Below are 19,198 nucleotides of genomic sequence, written 5' to 3' on the forward strand. Positions count from 1 at the left end.
TCAGATTTTTTTTCTTTTACAGAGTTAATCCAAACCTAAAAGATTTAAAGCCGACATTCGCATTAAAGACAGAGGCCCTCTTTGTATTTTTTGGATGAAGAGGGGAAAAAATAAAATCCCACAGAGGTATTTCCTTCCTTTCTGTACAAGAAAGCTCCCCCCTCACTCTGTAGAAAACATTTTTGTCTCTAACTTTTCACATCTCTCTACACATAGGCAGGTCATCTGGGAAATGGCAAACCAATCCCTTTCAGACAATGGCACTAACAGGAGCAGCCTGTTCTGGGGACGGACTCTGGCTGCCTCTGTTTGTGGTTTACAAATTGTTCCTAATGTGAGAGATTTGTGGTCTATGCCAAGTCGTCCCCCTTTAGGCCTTGTGAAACCAAATGGAATCTGCCACAAAAGTGGCTCCCAGGGGAATTTAGAAGTAATCCAAAATGAGAGCTGGGAAGCCCAGTTTATTTTAGGACTTACAAATTCTGCAGGAAAGATAAATAATTTGTTGTATGTGTAGTTCATGCTCAATATTAAGACTTTCTAAAATAAATTATCTGTTTTTTTTAAGTTTAGATTTTTATATAGTTTCTCATTTTTCAAAAAATAAAAAATTGCTGAGAAATACTCCCTTTCATGATTTAGTAGCAGATAAGAAATCCTGGCTGCAAAACATTTTTAAAGCACTGCTGAAGATGTAGTGTTAGGAAATTACATGTCAGAATGAACAGAGAATATTTCCTTTTTCCTCATTATGAAATGATCTGCCAAAACAGCTGGCTCAGATTTTAAAAAGCCTTTAAAAATAAGAAGAGAAAAATGAAAACAGTGGTAAAATTCTTGCTGCAGAAAAGCTTGCCCTTTTCAGTTTATCTATTTCAAGTACACATCTCCTTCCTATAAACTATGAAGCTATAAAATACCTCAACAGCATCAAACCAGCAAAAGTTTCTCTTTTCAACCTACAGAACAAACTTCATTAGTATGTGCATGTATTTGCCTTCATATATGCCAAAGTACTTACTGTTGTAGTTCTAAACCAGATCTGCATTAACTTCCAGTGCAATGAAGTTCCTACAAATAAGTTCTTGTATTGCCTCTAGTCTTTGCTATGTAGAGTTTAAAAAACACCTTTTAGCTCCTTTTAATTAAGAACTGTGTTCCTCAGAATTTCAACGAATTAAGTTCCTCTCTATTGGGATCTTGGGTTATTAAGTATATTAACCAAGACAGACCACTGGAAGCAAAAAAGATAAATTGGGCAGTTCAAAGATCACCTCTGCTGTTCCTGTTTGAGAGATTGAGAATGTAACTACTGAATTTGGAGAAGGATCTTTATAAAGTATATCTGGGAATAATAGATTCTGGCTCACAAATAAATGTCTGCTACTAGACAAAGTACAATTAAATGTGAAGGTTTGAGGAGTCAAAACTTTTTTCTCTAAACAAGAGATCCACATAGGTATAGAAAGGAAGACATACAGATTACTGGTTTTTGTTTTGTAAAGACTCACAGGTCTTAAAAGACAAACTGGGAAAACTTCAAAGGGGGATGAAAATGTGCTAAAGCTGTAGGATAATGCCTACAAGAGGATGGGCTTGAGAAATATTTTGGACTATGAAGGAAAAGCCTAACTTTTATTGTTGAATAATTTCAATGTTCTTGAAAATTTAGCACACCAGTTATTTGTATAAAAAAAAAAAAGAAAAAAGACACAGAGTTTGGATATTTTTTAATCCAGACTGGTAATAAAGCAGTGCAACAGGAAAAAAATAGAAAAAAAAAAGCAAAAATAGAGCAGAGCTACTCTAGATATTAGCCACTGAAGAATGACCATATTCCACAAGTTTTGTGGTAATGAAGTTAGAGTCGATAGACTTTGGTATTTGCTTGCCATATAGAGCTCAAAGCAATTTTTTGAAATAGAGATTGCCAACTCAGTTATCTACCAGGTTCCCTTAAAAGCATGGCACAGTAATTCTCTTGTTTGGAGGAATTTAGATAAATAATTTCTTAACAGATTTTAGGGGCATTATTTATAACTCTCCCTGCTGAGGAAAAGTACCATTGTATTTTTTCTTAAATATACAACCATTTAATTTTATTTATTATGCTATATTCTGCAAAGGTTATTAAAAATATTCAGCTGTTTTTTAAAAGTGCAAGAGACAAGTATCCATTAATAACACCTTTTACAGCTGGAGTGACAACACAACAGGGTGCAAAAGCTCTAAGACCCTCACAGAGAAGCTGTTGATGTATGGGCTGGATGAAGGACTGTGAGATACACTGAACATGGGCTGAATGGCAGCTGGTGATCAGTATCAGGCTGGCTGGAGGCCAGTAACTGAAAGTATACCCCAGGGGTCAATACTGGGTCCAGTTTCATTTAACATCTTCATTAAAGATCTGGATGAGAGGCAAAGTGTGCCCTCAGGAAGTTTGCTATGACACAAAATGGGGAGAAGAGTGGCAAATGCTGTAGGAGCATTGTGTTGCCATCAGAGACACCTCAAAGGGCTGAAGAAATGGGCTGACAGGAACCTCATACAGTTGAACAAGGAGGAATGCAAAATCCTGCACATGGGAAAGAACATCTCCAGGCAGCAGTATATCCTGGGGGCCACCCAACTGGAAAGCAGCTTGGCAGAAAAGGACTGGGTCCCAATGGACACTAAGCTGAAAATGAGCCAGCAATGGGCCCTTGTGACAAAGTGAATGGTATCTTTTGGCTTCGTTAGACAGAGTATTGCCAGCAGAGGGGAAGGCAGGTCTCCTCTACTCAGCATGGATGAGGTTACACCTAGGGAAGTCTCCAGTTCTGGGCTCCCCTGTACAAGAAACACAGACATACTGAAATTAGTCCAATGTCCTGAAACATCTCTCAAACAGGAGAGAAAGCTGAGATAGTTGGGACTATAGCCTAAGAGAAGGCTCAGGGGGATCTCTCACTCTGAGTGGAGGGTGCAAAGACAGAGCCAGGCTATTTCAAGTGAAGCCCTGTCACGGCACAACAGGCAAGGAGCGCGAAATAAAACTTGAATCTGAACATCAAGAGAACCTTTCTAACTGTGAGGGTGACTGAACAGGGACACAGGTTGTTCAGAAATGTTGTAGTCTCTCTATCAAAAGCTGTCTGGAGCAACACAGTCTGGGGCAACTTGGTGTTGCATAAGAAGCATTATATCAGATGACCTCCCGAGACCTGTTCAACTGTTCTATGATTGTATTCTATCCTATCCTAAATACTTTGCTTTGTAGGCTTTGCTCTACATTAGACTGAAACCAATTCCCACTTTTGGATCAAACTTTAGACAAACATCTTACTAAAGACCTGTTCATTAGAGATTGAAGTATCTGCAAAACGATATTTTCAAAAAAGTTATTTGGTGTTTTTGTGTAAAAAACCCCAGTGTAGTACAGGCATTAAAGGATGCATATCTAATATTTTAATAAACACGATTTCATATAAGCTGGATACTTGGCATAATACAGAGAGAAACAATATTTAAGAAACCAATGCTGTCAATATAGTATATTCTAATACACCTTTTCTACACACTGCAGCTAAATCTTCCCAAAGAAATATTACTTTTTTTCACAAGACTTCTGCAAACCTCAATCAAATGATCTTAAATTCTGTAAAATACATGCTTGTACCTTAACTCCAATTTCCGCCAGTAGTTTTATAAATCCCCTGGGTCAGACAGAGCAGAAACAGATGGTGCTCTGGAGAACTTTACAGTGCATTGTCTACAGTACAGCAATAAATTAAAAAGTTCTATGGATACTGAACTTTTGCTTTAGTATCAATGTCATACTTCTTATTCAAGTGAAGTATTATTATTCTAAGCTATCTTATTAATCATATAGGTGTAAAAAAAGAGGCCTAACAATTCAGAGCACAAAACAGTAACAAAGAGCTTTACTAGTGTGAAATATACAACACATTGATTTGTTTTTCACCCCTCCTCAATTACAGGTCTGCAACTCAGACCATAACCAGCTCTTTTCAAGAAAGAGATAACCATATTTGTTTAGAAATGTATCTATTTTTATAATTTAAAAATCAATCTGATTTTTTTAAGAGGACTTAAAGGAAAAGTAGACCTATTAACTGCAGGGATAGAAGCACTAATGGAAGGTTCTTGCAGCTTTACAGCCTACTGACACATGAATGGAGGCTGCTCTTATTAGGTGATTTGAGTTCCAGAAATTTCATTAGTCAACAAACAAGTATAATTTTCCTAACTGTGAGTACTTTGTGGGAGAAAAACAGGTGTTCTGGGATAAAACTCTCTTCTAAATATGACAAAACACTGAAAATAGGAAACCGCTGGCAATTTCCTGAAGATTAAAAATCCATTTTGTTCAGTATGACGGAACAGTTTTCTTGTGTATCGAAGAGTTTCAATGAAAAAAGAAAATACACCTACAAAGCAAATACCTTATTAAATATGTACAGACTTGGCATTTACTTTTAAAAAACGTATGCAAACTTCATCTGGCCTAAACAGAAAATACTGTAAGTTGTTTAAAATATTTTGGAAGTATATTTCAATTATCTATTTGTTAATATTATACATAGAAGTATCAACCTAATTTATATCAATGTAGTAGAAAGACAGACCCAGGCAGTTGATTTTTTCAAGTCCAAAATAAAAATTTTCTTCTATTCTGTAGTGACATCTTTTTTTGAAATTAAATGCAACGGGTCAAAACATATGGTGTTAAACCTACACCCAAAAGTACAGTCTTTACTGTAAAAAGTAAGAAAATATTAAGTAAAATAGAAAATATTAAGAAAATAACCCATAAAGTTCCTTGTTCACATGTTTCCATACCAGACAGTACCAACAGAAAGCAAATGCATGAATAAACATTCCTGCAGATGCCATGCAAATTGAAATATAATAAAGACTATGCCACAGAGGATGCAAAGTTGTTACAAAATCAATGAAAACTTTTGAAATGTTTTCAGTATTTCTCTCACATAAGCTGTGCATCCCCATTCCTTCTAACAGAAATAGTGTTTTGCTACTACTACCAAAATCCTCCCTACATAAAAGGTATTTTAATATTTTGTTCTGAGCAGATAGAACTTGAATTCCTAGTTTTTTAGGATCTGTGTCTAAGACTAGAAGAATATAGTCCTTAATTCTTGGAATAAACTCAAGGAAAGTAATGTTTAAATTAGTGATTTTAAAGTACAAGAAAAATAATATGAAAGTAAGCAGTAAGTTTCACTTAATTAATGATGAAATATTTATGTCTTGTTTCTACTAAACGATGCATGAAGTTGATTTGCTACAGTACCTCAACTAGCTACAGATACTATACTATATAATTAATTACTTAGGTTATCACCCCTTTTTATCACATATTCTTCTTCAGTTTTATGGCCTATTTTCCCATTTTCTTCAGCTTCATAAAGCCCATTGCTTCTCTTGTAGTTTTCATCCATTTTTCCTTCTAGCCTGTGTCTGCCAAAAGACAATGGTGAACTGACAGTTTTTATCTGAACATCATCAATTAGTGAAAATGAATGAAGCTTTCTTCACTTGGAACTTTACTTCTTTAAGGAAAAAAAAAAAATCACAACTGGAATAGAAACTGTTTTAAGGTTGGCAATATGTAACCGGTTTCAAAATTTTTCAGAATTTTAATATGGAAAACTACTAAACCCAGACACCTACTGTCAATCTCTAACAGATAATCAGCTAAAGAACTACCAGTTACTCATATCAGGAAAACACTTGGTGCCAGGATACCTTACTTATGTGAATCAAAAGTCAAATTGCAAGTCTTCTGGTGTCCTACCTATTTAGCAACAAACTACCACTACTTCCAGGACTTAGGGCTACTGTACCACTACACAACTAGCCACATAGCTCCCACACTGTGAGAAATAGCACTGTACAGGTGGGTGAGTTGACCTAGTGCAGGTCTACCAGTCTTGAAAAACCAGAAAACAAAGGTCTTGGGGCCAGAATTGCCTCAGCATGTTAGATGAACTGGACATTTTGGATCAAGGTGGGCCCTGTGTGCTTTTGCTCTGGGAAAACTCAAAGCAGAAGTACACTTGATTGTACTGTTAGGAATATGTCAAGGAAAGGGGTTCCAGTGGCCTAGGCAACAGAGAAAAAATGCTGTTAACTGCCTTAATTTTTCATTTCACTGTATTTTCTTTTAGAGCATGGCATTCTGCAATATTTCCTTCTGTGATACCAACATGCAGCAACCTATTTGTAAAAGCCAACTTTGATTATCTTCTGTATAACTGGAACAAAACACAAAATGATGGAAACAATTAGTGTAAAAAGTCAGAAAAAAGTGACTGGATGATGCTTGGATAGAACACAAACCAAAAACTCTTATGCTTTAACCTGGGGCCACTAGCTTTAGTGCTCCAACATAAGAGCATTAGCAGCATATTTCTTCTTTTCTTCTGTTACAGTTCAATTTTTTCTCAAATCATTACCTTGCTGTGTTCTCACTGAAACACATTTATCAGAGTCGAATATTTTATAGGAATGGATACAAAAAATTAGTTTCAAAACATTTAGATTAAAACCTTCCTCTGCATCCAATGAATGAGTTTTCCATCACCTCCATGTGCTTTTTTTCTCCCTTTCAAGAGCACTAGAATTTTATTTTCTTGGAACAGCACCAAGAATAAACAGGAAGACTCTTACTATTTTTATGACATTAACATGAAGAAAAACTGAATCCCTACTAGAATGTTTCATTTAGTGCTTTTCTATTGCAAAGAAGACATGAAAATATGTTTGTAGAAGACATAATCTAGCTGGAACTTAATTGTTGGACGAATATGATGTCAAGAATACCAACTCAAAAGACTGTAAACCTACTAAGACAGAATTGTTACCAGCTCTAAGAAGAAGAAAGACAATACTTTTAAACTTTCTAAGGACTACAGTTATGTAACCCACAACTATATATCCTTATTTACATATCCTTATAAATCTGAAGTTTATTAAAAAGGGGGAATTTTGAAAAAAAAAAATCAAAGTCCCCTTTAGCATAATTTCTCAGATCATACCAGCTAAAATGGACAAAAAGCTAAGAAGGAGACATATCAGCAGTATTTCTGTCAGCTTTTGACATACTCTAACTTTTGCCAAGTATAGTTGGATGACTTTTTCAAGTCTGACTCACACATTTGAGTAAATCAGGCAAGCAGTATTTGCACATGTAAGTAGAGTTGCTTATATGGATTTGTTTCTGCCACATCACAATCTTTTGCACAGATAAATCCATGAATATTTTAGTTTCAATACTTTTGGAAGGCCTGATTTGCTACAGAGAAAGTCAGTGAATTCTGCCCTGTCAGAGACCACTCAGTCAGTAGAGGGGCTTCCAGGAAAGCTTACAAAAATCCTGCTTCCAGTCTGAGCTGTAGTATGCATCAACGGGACTTTTAGCCACCCAGAGTGCAGTGCAAAAAGCTGGACCAGAGTTTTGAACACAATCTTCAATGGCCTGTGATGCTTTTAGAAGACTTTATTCTGACATCACAGACATTGAAATATATTCCTAGAAAGAAAACAAAACCAACCTCAGTCAACAACACCCCCCTTCGAACAACTTCATACACACATCAAAACTACTATATACACATACATGCATAAGCGAACACCCCAGCAAAATAAGACTACCTGTTTCAAGTACAGATAAAGTTTTATCACAACAAATAAATGATTTGAGGTTCATAAGTCAGACTACTTTGGCACAATGTTGAATTCAAACCACAAGAGTATTATTTTGTTCACAGCTAGATCTCTTTAAAGAAGAACCACTTCTAGAAGATCACAGGAATTACAGTCCCTCAAAAACTGGTGTTTTCACAGAAACTTCAGGGTCTGAAAATGTACTAACTATAATATTTTTATTTCAGTAGTATCCACCCTTATGTCACACGAGGTATAACACACCATTTTGTTTCCAATGTGTTTATCACAAGGAATGTTCTGCAGTCTTAAAAGTCATAAAGTTATTACAAAATCTCTAAAAACACCAAATTCCAAAAACATTCTGTCTCCTGTATAAAACACAGTATATATGAAGAAAAATGCTGAAGTACAATAGCTTTGATTACTTTAATTTACAATAATACACAGAATTAGTTTTGAGTGGTAGAGGCAATGTGGTAATGTACAAGATCTATCTCTATATATATATATATATAGGTAAGACATTATGATACAGAGGAAAACCAGCTAGAAATGGTGTATTTTAAAATTATTTTCCTTAGGCATCCATGTATTTAAGATAACACTGCTTTCCATAAAAATGTAGTAGTTACAGAAATGCCTGTATATTATTTTTCCCTCTAACTGTTTAAATAGGAGTTTGGATTTATGAGTCTTAATTACTTTCAAGTGAGGGAGAGATATGCACCTACATTTCCCACATCGTATATAAATTTTTAAAGTGCTGAATTATATCACAGTGGTGGTGGTGTTAAAGGGACTCACTCTTTCACTTGTGTAAGGCTTGATTTAATTGATATGCTTTGAGAAAAATTAGAAGAATATCTTTTTGACACAAGCTGGTATTCTTAGTTTCTGATTCCCACTGAGAATGCACATCAAAATTCTCAGCTCTGGAGGTACTGATCATGCCCAGAAGCAGACATTAGTGTCTGTGAAATGAATACTTCAGATATTTCTGGAACTGAATGATATTGAGAATTTGGGACTGCAGCTCCAATTAAATCAGATAAGACAGCAAATAAGCATCTTTTACAGATTCAATCCAACCTGGAATATTCAGAGCAGGTTTACAAAAATGTGATTAAAAAGAATGCGAAATTACTAATTACTGTCAAAAGGTTAAAGATACATTACAATAATGCATTCCAAGCAGCACATTAATAAAAAAGAAAGTGTTCATGACAAGCAGTTCATGCAATGTTATGGCACCTCAAATTTTTTGAGGCATTTTATGGAAGTACTTGGAAAATTTATAAAAACCAAGATTAAAAGCAGCCTTAACCAGGCTACTACTGGTTACTTCATTATAAAAAAATGCTCCAGAAAAATAAGCACTGTAATTCTGAGAACTGCATTTGGTAAGACTTTTCTTTAGAAAATTAAAGCTTACCTAAGAACTGAAAAGCAGCTTACCTGTCTATTCTTTCTCATTAGACCATATATCCACAGCCTGTTAGCTAAGCTCCATTTTCACAAGAGTAAAAGTTTTGAATAAACTTGGCTACCATACTGAAGGTATAGAAGACAGAATGACATATGCTTTTCTAGTTAGCAGAAGGATCCAGTAAAGATTAGGTCTGTACTACAGACTGATACGATATTTTTTTTCACACATTTGGATGTTAGTTAAAATATATTTTTACCTCTCCTGACATATCTGGTGCCATAGGAATGACTGGCCACAAAGAAGAGTAGATTCCAAAAAACACTACCCAAAGTGCAATGCTTCCCCAGATTGCTATATGGCTGAACTGTTAAAATAAACCAAAAAAGAACAATTATCACAGATGCATTATAACATAAAATAAGATCTTTGCTACCTAGTACTTATAAGGCTACTTTGATATATAGGATTAAATTTACATGCCTTGTATTAATTTAACTCTACTACTTCAGTTAGCTATTTCTTAAAGGAAAACAATACTAACAGCAGCAATACTACTGTATTTAAAGCCAATTTAAATTCAGTTATAGTAAGTCCAGAGCAATTTGATTTTTCTAGTTTAAGTATTACAACTGTCGTAATTTTCAATATTGAGCATTATTTTTTGAATGTGGATATTCTGTCCTTCCACACAGTAACCACAGTTTGCTGTTGACAAACTCTTAGACAGTGCAATATAAAAAATAAGAAGAAAACAATACAGTTATTCATCCATTATATTGCACAGAACATTTGAGAATATGGTAGAGACATTTGCTTACCAAAGTCCAATATGAGGTCTCTAATCCAGCCTTCAAACACACAGTCAGAACCACAAACTTGAGGAGAGAAAGACAGAGAAAGGATTCTTGATATGGTAATCTTAACATACAGAAATTATTAGTTTGGTTAAACTTTCAGGAGAAGACAAGAAAAAGTAAATTGCCACTAGAAGATTTAAGGATACAACCCAGTAATAAGCTAATAATGGAACATTAAGACTTACTACCTTCCATTAATAATGGCCACTCCCTTGGTTTGGAAAGCTCTTCTTTTGCATTAGAAATCTTATCCTTGCTTCTTAGAACTCTGTAAGTCTGGCTCTTACAAAGGTGTTACATCTTTATTGATGGTATTTTGGTTACACAGAAAGGCTTGTGGAAAGTGTAGTAGTCTTCTTCAGTAGAGACTAAAGACCCCTTAGTTACAGACAGGATGACTACAACTTTCTACACCAAGACAGATTTAGAAGACATAGATGCTGGACTAAAAGCTTGCAACTGTTCAAGTTTACATTAGTCTAAACAACCAAAAATTCTGTTCACTTCATTAGTAAATAAGTCATTGGCACCAAACCCTGAAAAGCCCGAGTTAACTACTGGTAATATAAAACTTATGTTCTGCATACAAATAACATGTTGAGTAAGTCTGTTATGTCATTTTCATTATTTCCTCTCATCTTTACTCTTTTCTTATTTTTACACTTTTTATAGAGCAGTCTCTGAAAACATCACGTTTGTAGGACATGCTCCATTTTAGCTTGCAGATGAGCAACAGGAGAAAGTTTATAATCCCACAGCAAGGACTAGTTGATCCAGGAAAATTGTTTATCTCCTTTCTTTGAAATTCACCCAAGCAAGTTTTTTGTTTACCGAAGAAATAGTTATTACATTTTTGTAACTCACTCCTGAATGTGTATCACAAGTTTTGCTTTACATATAATCTGAAGAACATGACGGTGAAAAAAGGAGTCACAAAGATCAAGCTCCAACTCTAATAGCAATAGCTTTTTTCTAGAAAACTAGAGTTTTCTAGTTTGTTGGACAAGTTGGCAGCACTGACTGTCAGTGCGTTTATTTGTATTGAACTTCAAGTAACCCAGAAATTCAGAAGAAATGTACTTCAATCAGAAGCTGAAGCAACTAGTTAAATATGTATGACAAATCTTTCACTCTATCTGGATACAGAGGATACAAATACTGCCAGAAATCTTTCACCTATAAGCTTATACTTTCAATTCTGAAATCCTGAAAATTCCTATTGCAACTGTGCTATTAAGGAAAAAAAATCACACCACCACAATTTCATTATCTAAAACATGTATGAAAACTAATTAGATGAAAATTGAGGATGATTATGAGTATTCTAATTTACTTGGTCTATCCAGTTTGGGTTCTGTATTTGGATGCATGAAAAAAAAAAAAGATTTATGGAAAAATAACCCAAACAAACTCCTTTGGTACACTTGTTCGCTACTGAGGTCAGTCATAAGAGAAGTAAACATCCTTCAGGATAACATCAAACATTTCTGCTACATGGACAAAATGTATCCACAAAACAAACACTGCAAATCCCTATAAAAGGAAATACAGAGTGTGAGTATAGGGCCTTTACTGACCTGTGATGGGATCAGACCTGATACCCCTAACAAAATCACCAACTATGCACAGCCACTCCCTCAAGAATATGGGTTTATTGCTCCCTCCTCTGCTTCAATAGTGCACTAAATCCCACCCAGGAAGCAAGAACTCAAACTGGTATTCTGTATAAAGACTGAGCTTTTTTAAGAAAAAAGATTCTTTGAAATGTTCCTACAGGTATTTTCACAGCACTCTATTCCTATTTAGAATTTATGTTTAAAGAAATAATTCCAGGATGTATTATGAATCATTGCATATTTTTGAATTTTATTTGTGGATCCAAAGAAACTAAACTCTATCAACTTCTGAATTCCTTTCTTACTGACTTTTGCAGAATCGATGACTACAGACATCCGAAAATCACATTGTATACAGTATGAGGAATGAGAATTACCTTAGCCTCAGAATTTTGATCAGACTGACAACTGTTACTACTCATATACTTTACATGAACAGATTAAAAAAAACTAAAAAAACACTCCACCCTAATTCTGAAAAATCTCTCCAAAAATCACGTATGTTCCAGATTTCCTTGAATTCTTGTGCAAGAGCAGGAAAACATCAATTTCAACTTCCAGATTTCCCCAGACTTTTAACCCAAAGTGAAGGAAAATATTTTTTTTTTTTTAATTCTTGACCACTCTGCAGGTTAGTATCAAGAAATTAACCTCTCAAGATGGTCACGTTTCAGCTCTCCTAGTTGAAAAGCAATTGGAGAATGTGACATATAAGCAGCATTGTGACCACTGTTTTAGCATGTGTCTAGAAAATTTTTCCCTTTTATTTCAGTTATGGTGTTTCCTTATTCCCCAAAGAAGTGATTTTGATGTAAATTCATATTACAGTCCCCTTACTTTAATGAAAGAATTAATTTCATTTTTGTACCTGCCACCAGTGAGGAACTTCAAAAATTAATTAAACTTTAAACACTGAAAAACAGTAAGCATAAATCTATTTTAGCTTCTAAGAAAGATCATGGAAACCCTGCTATTAAGTGACATTCATATCTAGTAAATGAAAAGCACATATTTAGCTTTACAATTTTGTTCTAGGAGATAAAAGATTAAAAGGAAAAAACCCAATTATGACTACTGTCTATGAGAGCAACTGTTAGGTATGGATCAGGTGTATTTCTGGTGGTTTGATTGCCTCTGAAAAGGCATCCCACCACCTTTATTCAATATGGCTCAGTGCCTCTTTTAAGGCCTCATGATAAATTAAGAGAGAGAGAACATGATTGTAACATCACAAATCCACAAACCACTTCTATAATCAACAGCCTGAGATTTTTCCAATGCAAGAACTTAAGCTAAATTAATAACCATGCTAATTAGGGAATTATAATTCCCATTATTCAAAAATCCAGACTGTTAACTGTAAAGAACAAACGTATTGTCTGCATCTTTATTAAAGTGCTTTGTTTTAAAAATTGGAATTAGAACACAAAGTGCACTCCAAATCTTCTCAAAGAGTCATTCAAGAGCCATTTCTTACTCTTAAGGCACTGCACTGAATTAAGTCTTCTATGAATAGAATTAATAGTAATAGTATCAGCACATCTTTAAAACAGATAGAGCCAATGTAGAACTTACAGTGTATACAGTGTTACCCAGGAGCAAGTAATCAGAAGTTTTGCCATTGCCAAATACAGTACCTGGAAAAGGAAAAAGGGATAAAAATAAAAACACTGAAATATTCACAACAGGACTATGTATGTTCTTAATTTTGATACAAAAGAAGTGGCAGCATTTTCTACAGGATACTATGAGATTTCATCTTGAACTGCAGTGAACACTAAAGAACTATGACTTGTATCATGTTTAGTGCTTTAAAATGTTCAGTGACTCCAGGGATTATGCAGGAAACAGGTACTTTTTGTGACACCATATACCAATAAGACCAACTTTTCAGTACTCAGTAGCAGTGCAATTAGTGCAATTTCTTTTAATATCAGGGATATAAAATCTTATCTTCAGAAAGATGTGAAATATAATGGTTATAGTATATATTGATTATAACATGTAAATAAGCACAAAGCTTTAGAGTCAGATTTTCATGAATTCTGTTATTTTTGGTATGGAAACTTATCCTTGCTCTTATTCATATTTCTGAATTCAACTTTACTAAGAATACAAAATATACTCAGATTAAATTCTTGAGATGCTTGTCATTCATAAAATTTTCAAAATTTACCCAACTCAAATATGTAGATTCATATAAGTACATATCCATTTGGCACATATAGAAACACACACACACATCAGTTATGCAGAGTCAGAACTCTCAAGAGATGCATTTTCATAAAAAATCGTATTTTCATAAAAAACACATTTCCTAAGCTTAAGATTCTAAAGCAGTGAATTTTCCATTATTTATCAGAAGTTCATGACTATTTTTACAGCATAGGCCTCTCTGATCTCAGTTCTGTCAAACTTATTTTTAAACACAGGATTATTATTTAGACAACTGAATTATTATGAGGAAATTCTTCATTCTCAATTAAACGTGCTGGGGGGGGGTTGCATTTTCCCTTGTTCAGTTTTGAAATGCTTTTGGCATTCAAGGTTGTTCATATAGTGCAACTAAACCAACTAAACTATAACACTCTGCTGTAGAGGCTCTAACCACCAGGATATTGTTTTTTACTGCATTATATGGAGTATAATGCTGTGTATGTAGTAAGTAAGGATAAAAGTAAGAGACAATAAAAAAAAGAATAATAAGGATTTTTTAAAAAGCTGTATTGGGGGAAAGAGAAGAATAAAGGTATTTCTCTGTGGGGGGAAATAAGAGATGGATTTATAACTCCTCTGATTAGGCTGGACAGAGGAAGGTGACAGAAATGGTAATAAATGCTGCTAAAAATGGCCTGTTGTTGGAAGCACTTATTTTCCACTATCTCAGCTGGCATATGGTATATTAAACACTGCTAATTAAGTATGTTTTCATATTTGTGTTGAATGTTTTTCCAGCCTTTGTATCATCTTTATATATGCTTAAAATTAAATACATTTTGGTTGTGGATAAAGAATACTCCTCTCTAAAAGCTTTTCAGGACATGTGAAGACAGTTTAACACAGAAAAAAAGGATGTATTTACTGATATTCTGGAAGAGAATATCAGAGCAGGGGACAACTTCACACAAAAATAATAGGATAGAAGTCCTCCTTAACCTAGCTGTCTCCCATTCCACAATGAGGAGCTCACAATGGCTGCATCCTCAGCTCTAGTGATACTTGCTGCATTTCTGACACTTCCCCTATTTAACTTTCTCTCTGGACACAGTAGCACACCATGAAGGACTACAGGTGCTGAAGCCCCCCAAAAAAAGCTGAGAGGATAGCTTATTTTAAAGATGATACAAAAAAGGGAGCACCTGGGGAATCTAGTAGTACATACAAGTTTGGCTTCTGCTATTTATGTTGACAAATTTGCAACTCAAGAAGTTTCTGGGAAGATTTATGTGCCACTTTTTGTACCCACATGACAATACATTTAGTGTAAATTTTGAGTACTGTACAACAGTAAATTGTACAGTAAGTAAGTGTACCTTACATGGTAAGGTCCCATAGAGCCAATTCTGACAATTCTTACAAATCCTTACTTATTCTCTGGTCCCATATTTCTTGATAGACTCTACTATGACAGATGCAGTTTGAAATTTTCTGCTTACAGATAACAAATTGGCATACAAACAAGACTATGACTAAACAGGAGAATCTGACCAAGAGAAGGGCTCCAAGAGATTTTAATAATCTTCAAGATTTGGTTTTCAACATTCTAATAAATACCTGCTAATATATGCACTGCACTGCTTTACAATACATACCTAGCAGTAAAGATTATAATGAGAGTAAGACAGAGGAACAGGCAGGCAGCTAAGTCTATTTCCACCGGTCAGAGTGCTGGAACTCAGCACTCTAATGCACAAAGCTGAGCTATAGCTTTCATATTTCAGGATCTACCTGCACCTTTTCTTTTAAGAGAAGGTGGAAGTAGGGACTTGTTCTCAGAAGTTCGTGTCTCTGGTACTCCTTAGGAAACTAATAGCATTATTTCCGTTTCCTCTTCACAGACACCAGTGATTTAATTAATAGCATATCTTTTTTTTTGCACTTGAATCTCCTTCATGTAAAACTCTGAGCACCACCAGAACCATGCTAGGTACAGATTGTATCACCTCATGATGTACACAATTCCCCCAAATCCCAGTTCTGCTCCCTTACCTATCCTTTCTCTAGCAATGAAGGGAAGGTAGCAGGCAATTTGTTCAGACTCACAGAGGCCAGCAAGACAGTTCTAGTCCAGGGTTTGTGGGCTGAAATTGCTGAGCTCTCACAAATGCTTGTACAGGTACCTCTGCCATTCACAAATGAACTCTACTCTTCATCACCACAGACACTCACTGAACACTGAACATGTAATGCAGAAATCTCTCACATGGATTTGCTGCAGCTTTGAACAGGGATTTCAGTTTGAATTTGAGATTATGGTTTTAGAGTACGCACTGACATTTTGGGAATCTCATTCCTCCTGGGCCACCTAAACCTCTCCAATGCAAACTGTTGCCACTGAACTCACATTCGGTGTGATGTGAGTGGTCTTTCAGAGAAAACAGGCTGCCTCATCCCTCCCTTTACCATTAGGAGTCACAGAGTGTTTTCCCCTTAAGCTTTTAGAGCATAAGCAGGTGTTACTCAGCTGAGCTGAGCCACTAGTCTCAGCAGTTTCAAAAGTCCATGAGAACATTTCTGTCCACTATGCCAGGGCAGACTGCTTGGCTACATTACCAAAACTGAAAGGAGACTGATTTTCAGAAAAGCTGCAAAGTATACACTTGATTTTTTTCTCCCCACAAATTGGAAACAAAACAAAATCCCCTTTATGAGAGCTCTTCCAACCCCAAACATTCTCACAAAGTGGAAGCAGTGCTTTCAAGTTTGCTTTAATTAGCACCACTTTCCTCTCAACCACCCCATTTCCTTCTGCAGCTCAAGCATATACAACAGCTGAACTAGAAGATGGATAGGACTGAACAGTCCAATATACCACTGTTCCTCTGTCACAATCCCACTCATAAATATATAAATTAGCAGATTAGTATGGCCTTGAACTAAAAGGACAGAATGCATACACAATAAAACTAAATGTTGACAAAATGTAAGAGACAATACAAGGGATTGTAGCATTTTAAGATCGTGTAGGTATTTACGGTGGTAGTGTATTTTATAAAAAATAGCATAATTAAATAGCAATCTCTTTTTTTCCATCTTGTTTCAGTTTACATCAACACTATCGAGATAGTTAAATGTATAGGTACATATTATTATTCCTAATTTTACACAGATCTTAAATAAAACATTTTATGTATATGACATCTGGTTTAGGTCTAGAAATGGTATCTTGAAATTTAATCACACTGAAATCTTACTACTTATAAAGTTTCCCTTAGAAAAAAGATAATATCTACAAATTTTTTACTTTTCAACATTTATATTTTTATTTTTCATAATACTTACCATGCTGGAGGGCTTTTAGTGGAAACCAAAACAGAATGAATGAGTGGAAGAGGCCATTTAAACAATGAACCCAGAAAACCTAAGAAAGAGAAAACAGAAAATCCATGAGAACCATTTGCAATAAACTAGCTCTGTGAACCCTGACCTTTTTTTTTATCTGTGTGTTAGATTCACAAAATGTGTTTTTGTTAGGCCACCACTGTGAAGTAATATAACTGACAGGCACTTTCTGCCTCTTGGCTCTTCATGGGTCATTTGTTTATTTTTATGCTTTGAAAAAAAGTGTGTATTATCTCCTCCTTTTAATTTCAATTCAGAAGGGAAATTACAATATAAAAATATGGGAATATCATCAGAAAAATTAAACTAAACTAGACAGCTGGAACAATTGCTAGCTTCTAAGTGGGGAATTAAAAAGGACTCTAGCTTTTATAATTTGCATTTAGTATAAGAATAAATTTAGATAGTAGAAAAATTAAAATCTGAGTTACACATATGCCTAACCTATATATTCCCACACACTAAGGAATGTAAAAAGGACAAATATCAGTTTCTTCCTTAAATTTTGTCTTACATACTCCATTCTTGAGGAGCACAATTTGATCATATTAAAATTCCCTTAATGTATTTGCTAAACAATTGAAGTTTTACTTCCAAACTTATTTTCATTTGTAAAAGATGCCTTCTGCAAAGGATTGTATTAAGTTTAAGAAAAAACACTCTATTAATGCTTTCCATAATATACTGCATAATGACATAAAAAGACAATAAAAAATATGTAACCCATTTCGTTCAATATGACAATACTGATTTTTTCAACTAACAATGCTTTTGACTGTTATGGCTTTTACTGTAACTGACTGCTGTGTATCTTGAGTGGTAAGATGTTCAAACAATTGAAATTAAGTTGCCTGTCTCACATTTTCCACAATGTCTCAACGTCTTTTGTTAGATTATACAGCTACACTAGGTTGCATGGTCCAATTTACACTCTAATACTTTGCAGATTTAAACTTGTGCTACTCATTAACCTTTGTCTCTCCTTCTTGCTATGTCATTACCAGAAGTTTTTATTTGACAGAAAGCACAGGTGGGTGCAAGAAAAATTAGTTCTACTTTTCCATTTTCCTGACCAATTCTTTTTGTCCTATGCTAATCCTTTAACCCCTGTCACAACCTCATAACCTTTGATCCCTTTTACCATAACAAATATCTGCATCAACATTCAAGGCAGTAATGTTTCCAAATCTTTAACACCAACTATGCAACTTATATAGGTGGGAATTTTGTAGCTGGTGAGCTTGTAGACATTTACTCATAGCAAATGTTGTATGGGAAGAGTCACAGAATTTCCAATTAAGTCAGTAATAACTCTGTGCAATAAAAAAAATATAAAGTTTATTTTAAAACAGAAAAACAACTATTATAACTCATACTTACACTGTTTATTAAAACTATCACAACACAAAAGTGTCTGTATTTATGGGACCATGAAAAGCCTCATATTTGGAAAGCATTCACAGGGACACGAGAGACTCTGTTACAGTGTCCTTACAGCTTTCAGCTGGCTTTTGTAGGTGAAGGGATGAAATGAGGAAGGAGGAGAAAAATCTGATCTGTTTCAGTGAATAAAAACAATTTAGACAAATAATTATGTGTTTATTAGGGTAACTCCAGTTATACAGCACAAGTGCTGCAGATATAAGAGTTATGTATGCTGTATCAGTTCTGCATATTTACTACAGATCATCACATATAAGCATTGTTAATTCCAGGATATACTAAAAATGCCCCCAAATTCAACATAAAATGACATTACTTGTAATGTCACAATTATATTAACAAAAAATAAAATCAGAAGAATCTTTTACAAAAGTCAAATACTCATGAAATCACAGATTCAGGCAAAAGTTTAATTTAGTTTTTTTAGAAGAGACTTTTATAGGTAATGCTGTGGAAGTTTTGTGTATTTTATGCATTAAAGAGTCCTAAATTCTTTTAGTACTACTTATTGTAATCTAAGTTGAACATCACCCAACATTTCCAACTAAAGTAACTTCAGATTCCTTTTGATCTACACTAACACATTCTTGACTCCAAGT

General features: G+C 34.7%; 1 protein-coding gene across 7 annotated transcripts in view; it reads right to left on the reverse strand.

Annotated features, from left to right (window-relative positions):
- Positions 1-19,198, reverse strand: part of ATP8A1 (ATPase phospholipid transporting 8A1) — a 105,578-nt gene that overhangs the window by 14,966 nt on the left and 71,414 nt on the right. For all 7 annotated transcript variants that reach the window (XM_021553144.4, XM_021553948.4, XM_077782826.2 and 4 more), the window contains 4 exons: positions 17,097-17,175; positions 13,170-13,231; positions 9,940-9,996; positions 9,378-9,485 (listed from right to left, as the gene is read on the reverse strand). In XM_021553144.4, coding sequence (XP_021408819.2) covers positions 9,378-9,485; positions 9,940-9,996; positions 13,170-13,231; positions 17,097-17,175 — 306 coding nt within the window. The remainder of the gene's footprint in view (positions 1-9,377; positions 9,486-9,939; positions 9,997-13,169; positions 13,232-17,096; positions 17,176-19,198) is intronic.

The sequence above is a fragment of the Lonchura striata genome, chromosome 4 (assembly GCF_050655825.1).
Source record: "Lonchura striata isolate lonStrDom1 chromosome 4, ASM5065582v1, whole genome shotgun sequence".
Lineage (NCBI taxonomy): Eukaryota > Metazoa > Chordata > Aves > Passeriformes > Estrildidae > Lonchura > Lonchura striata.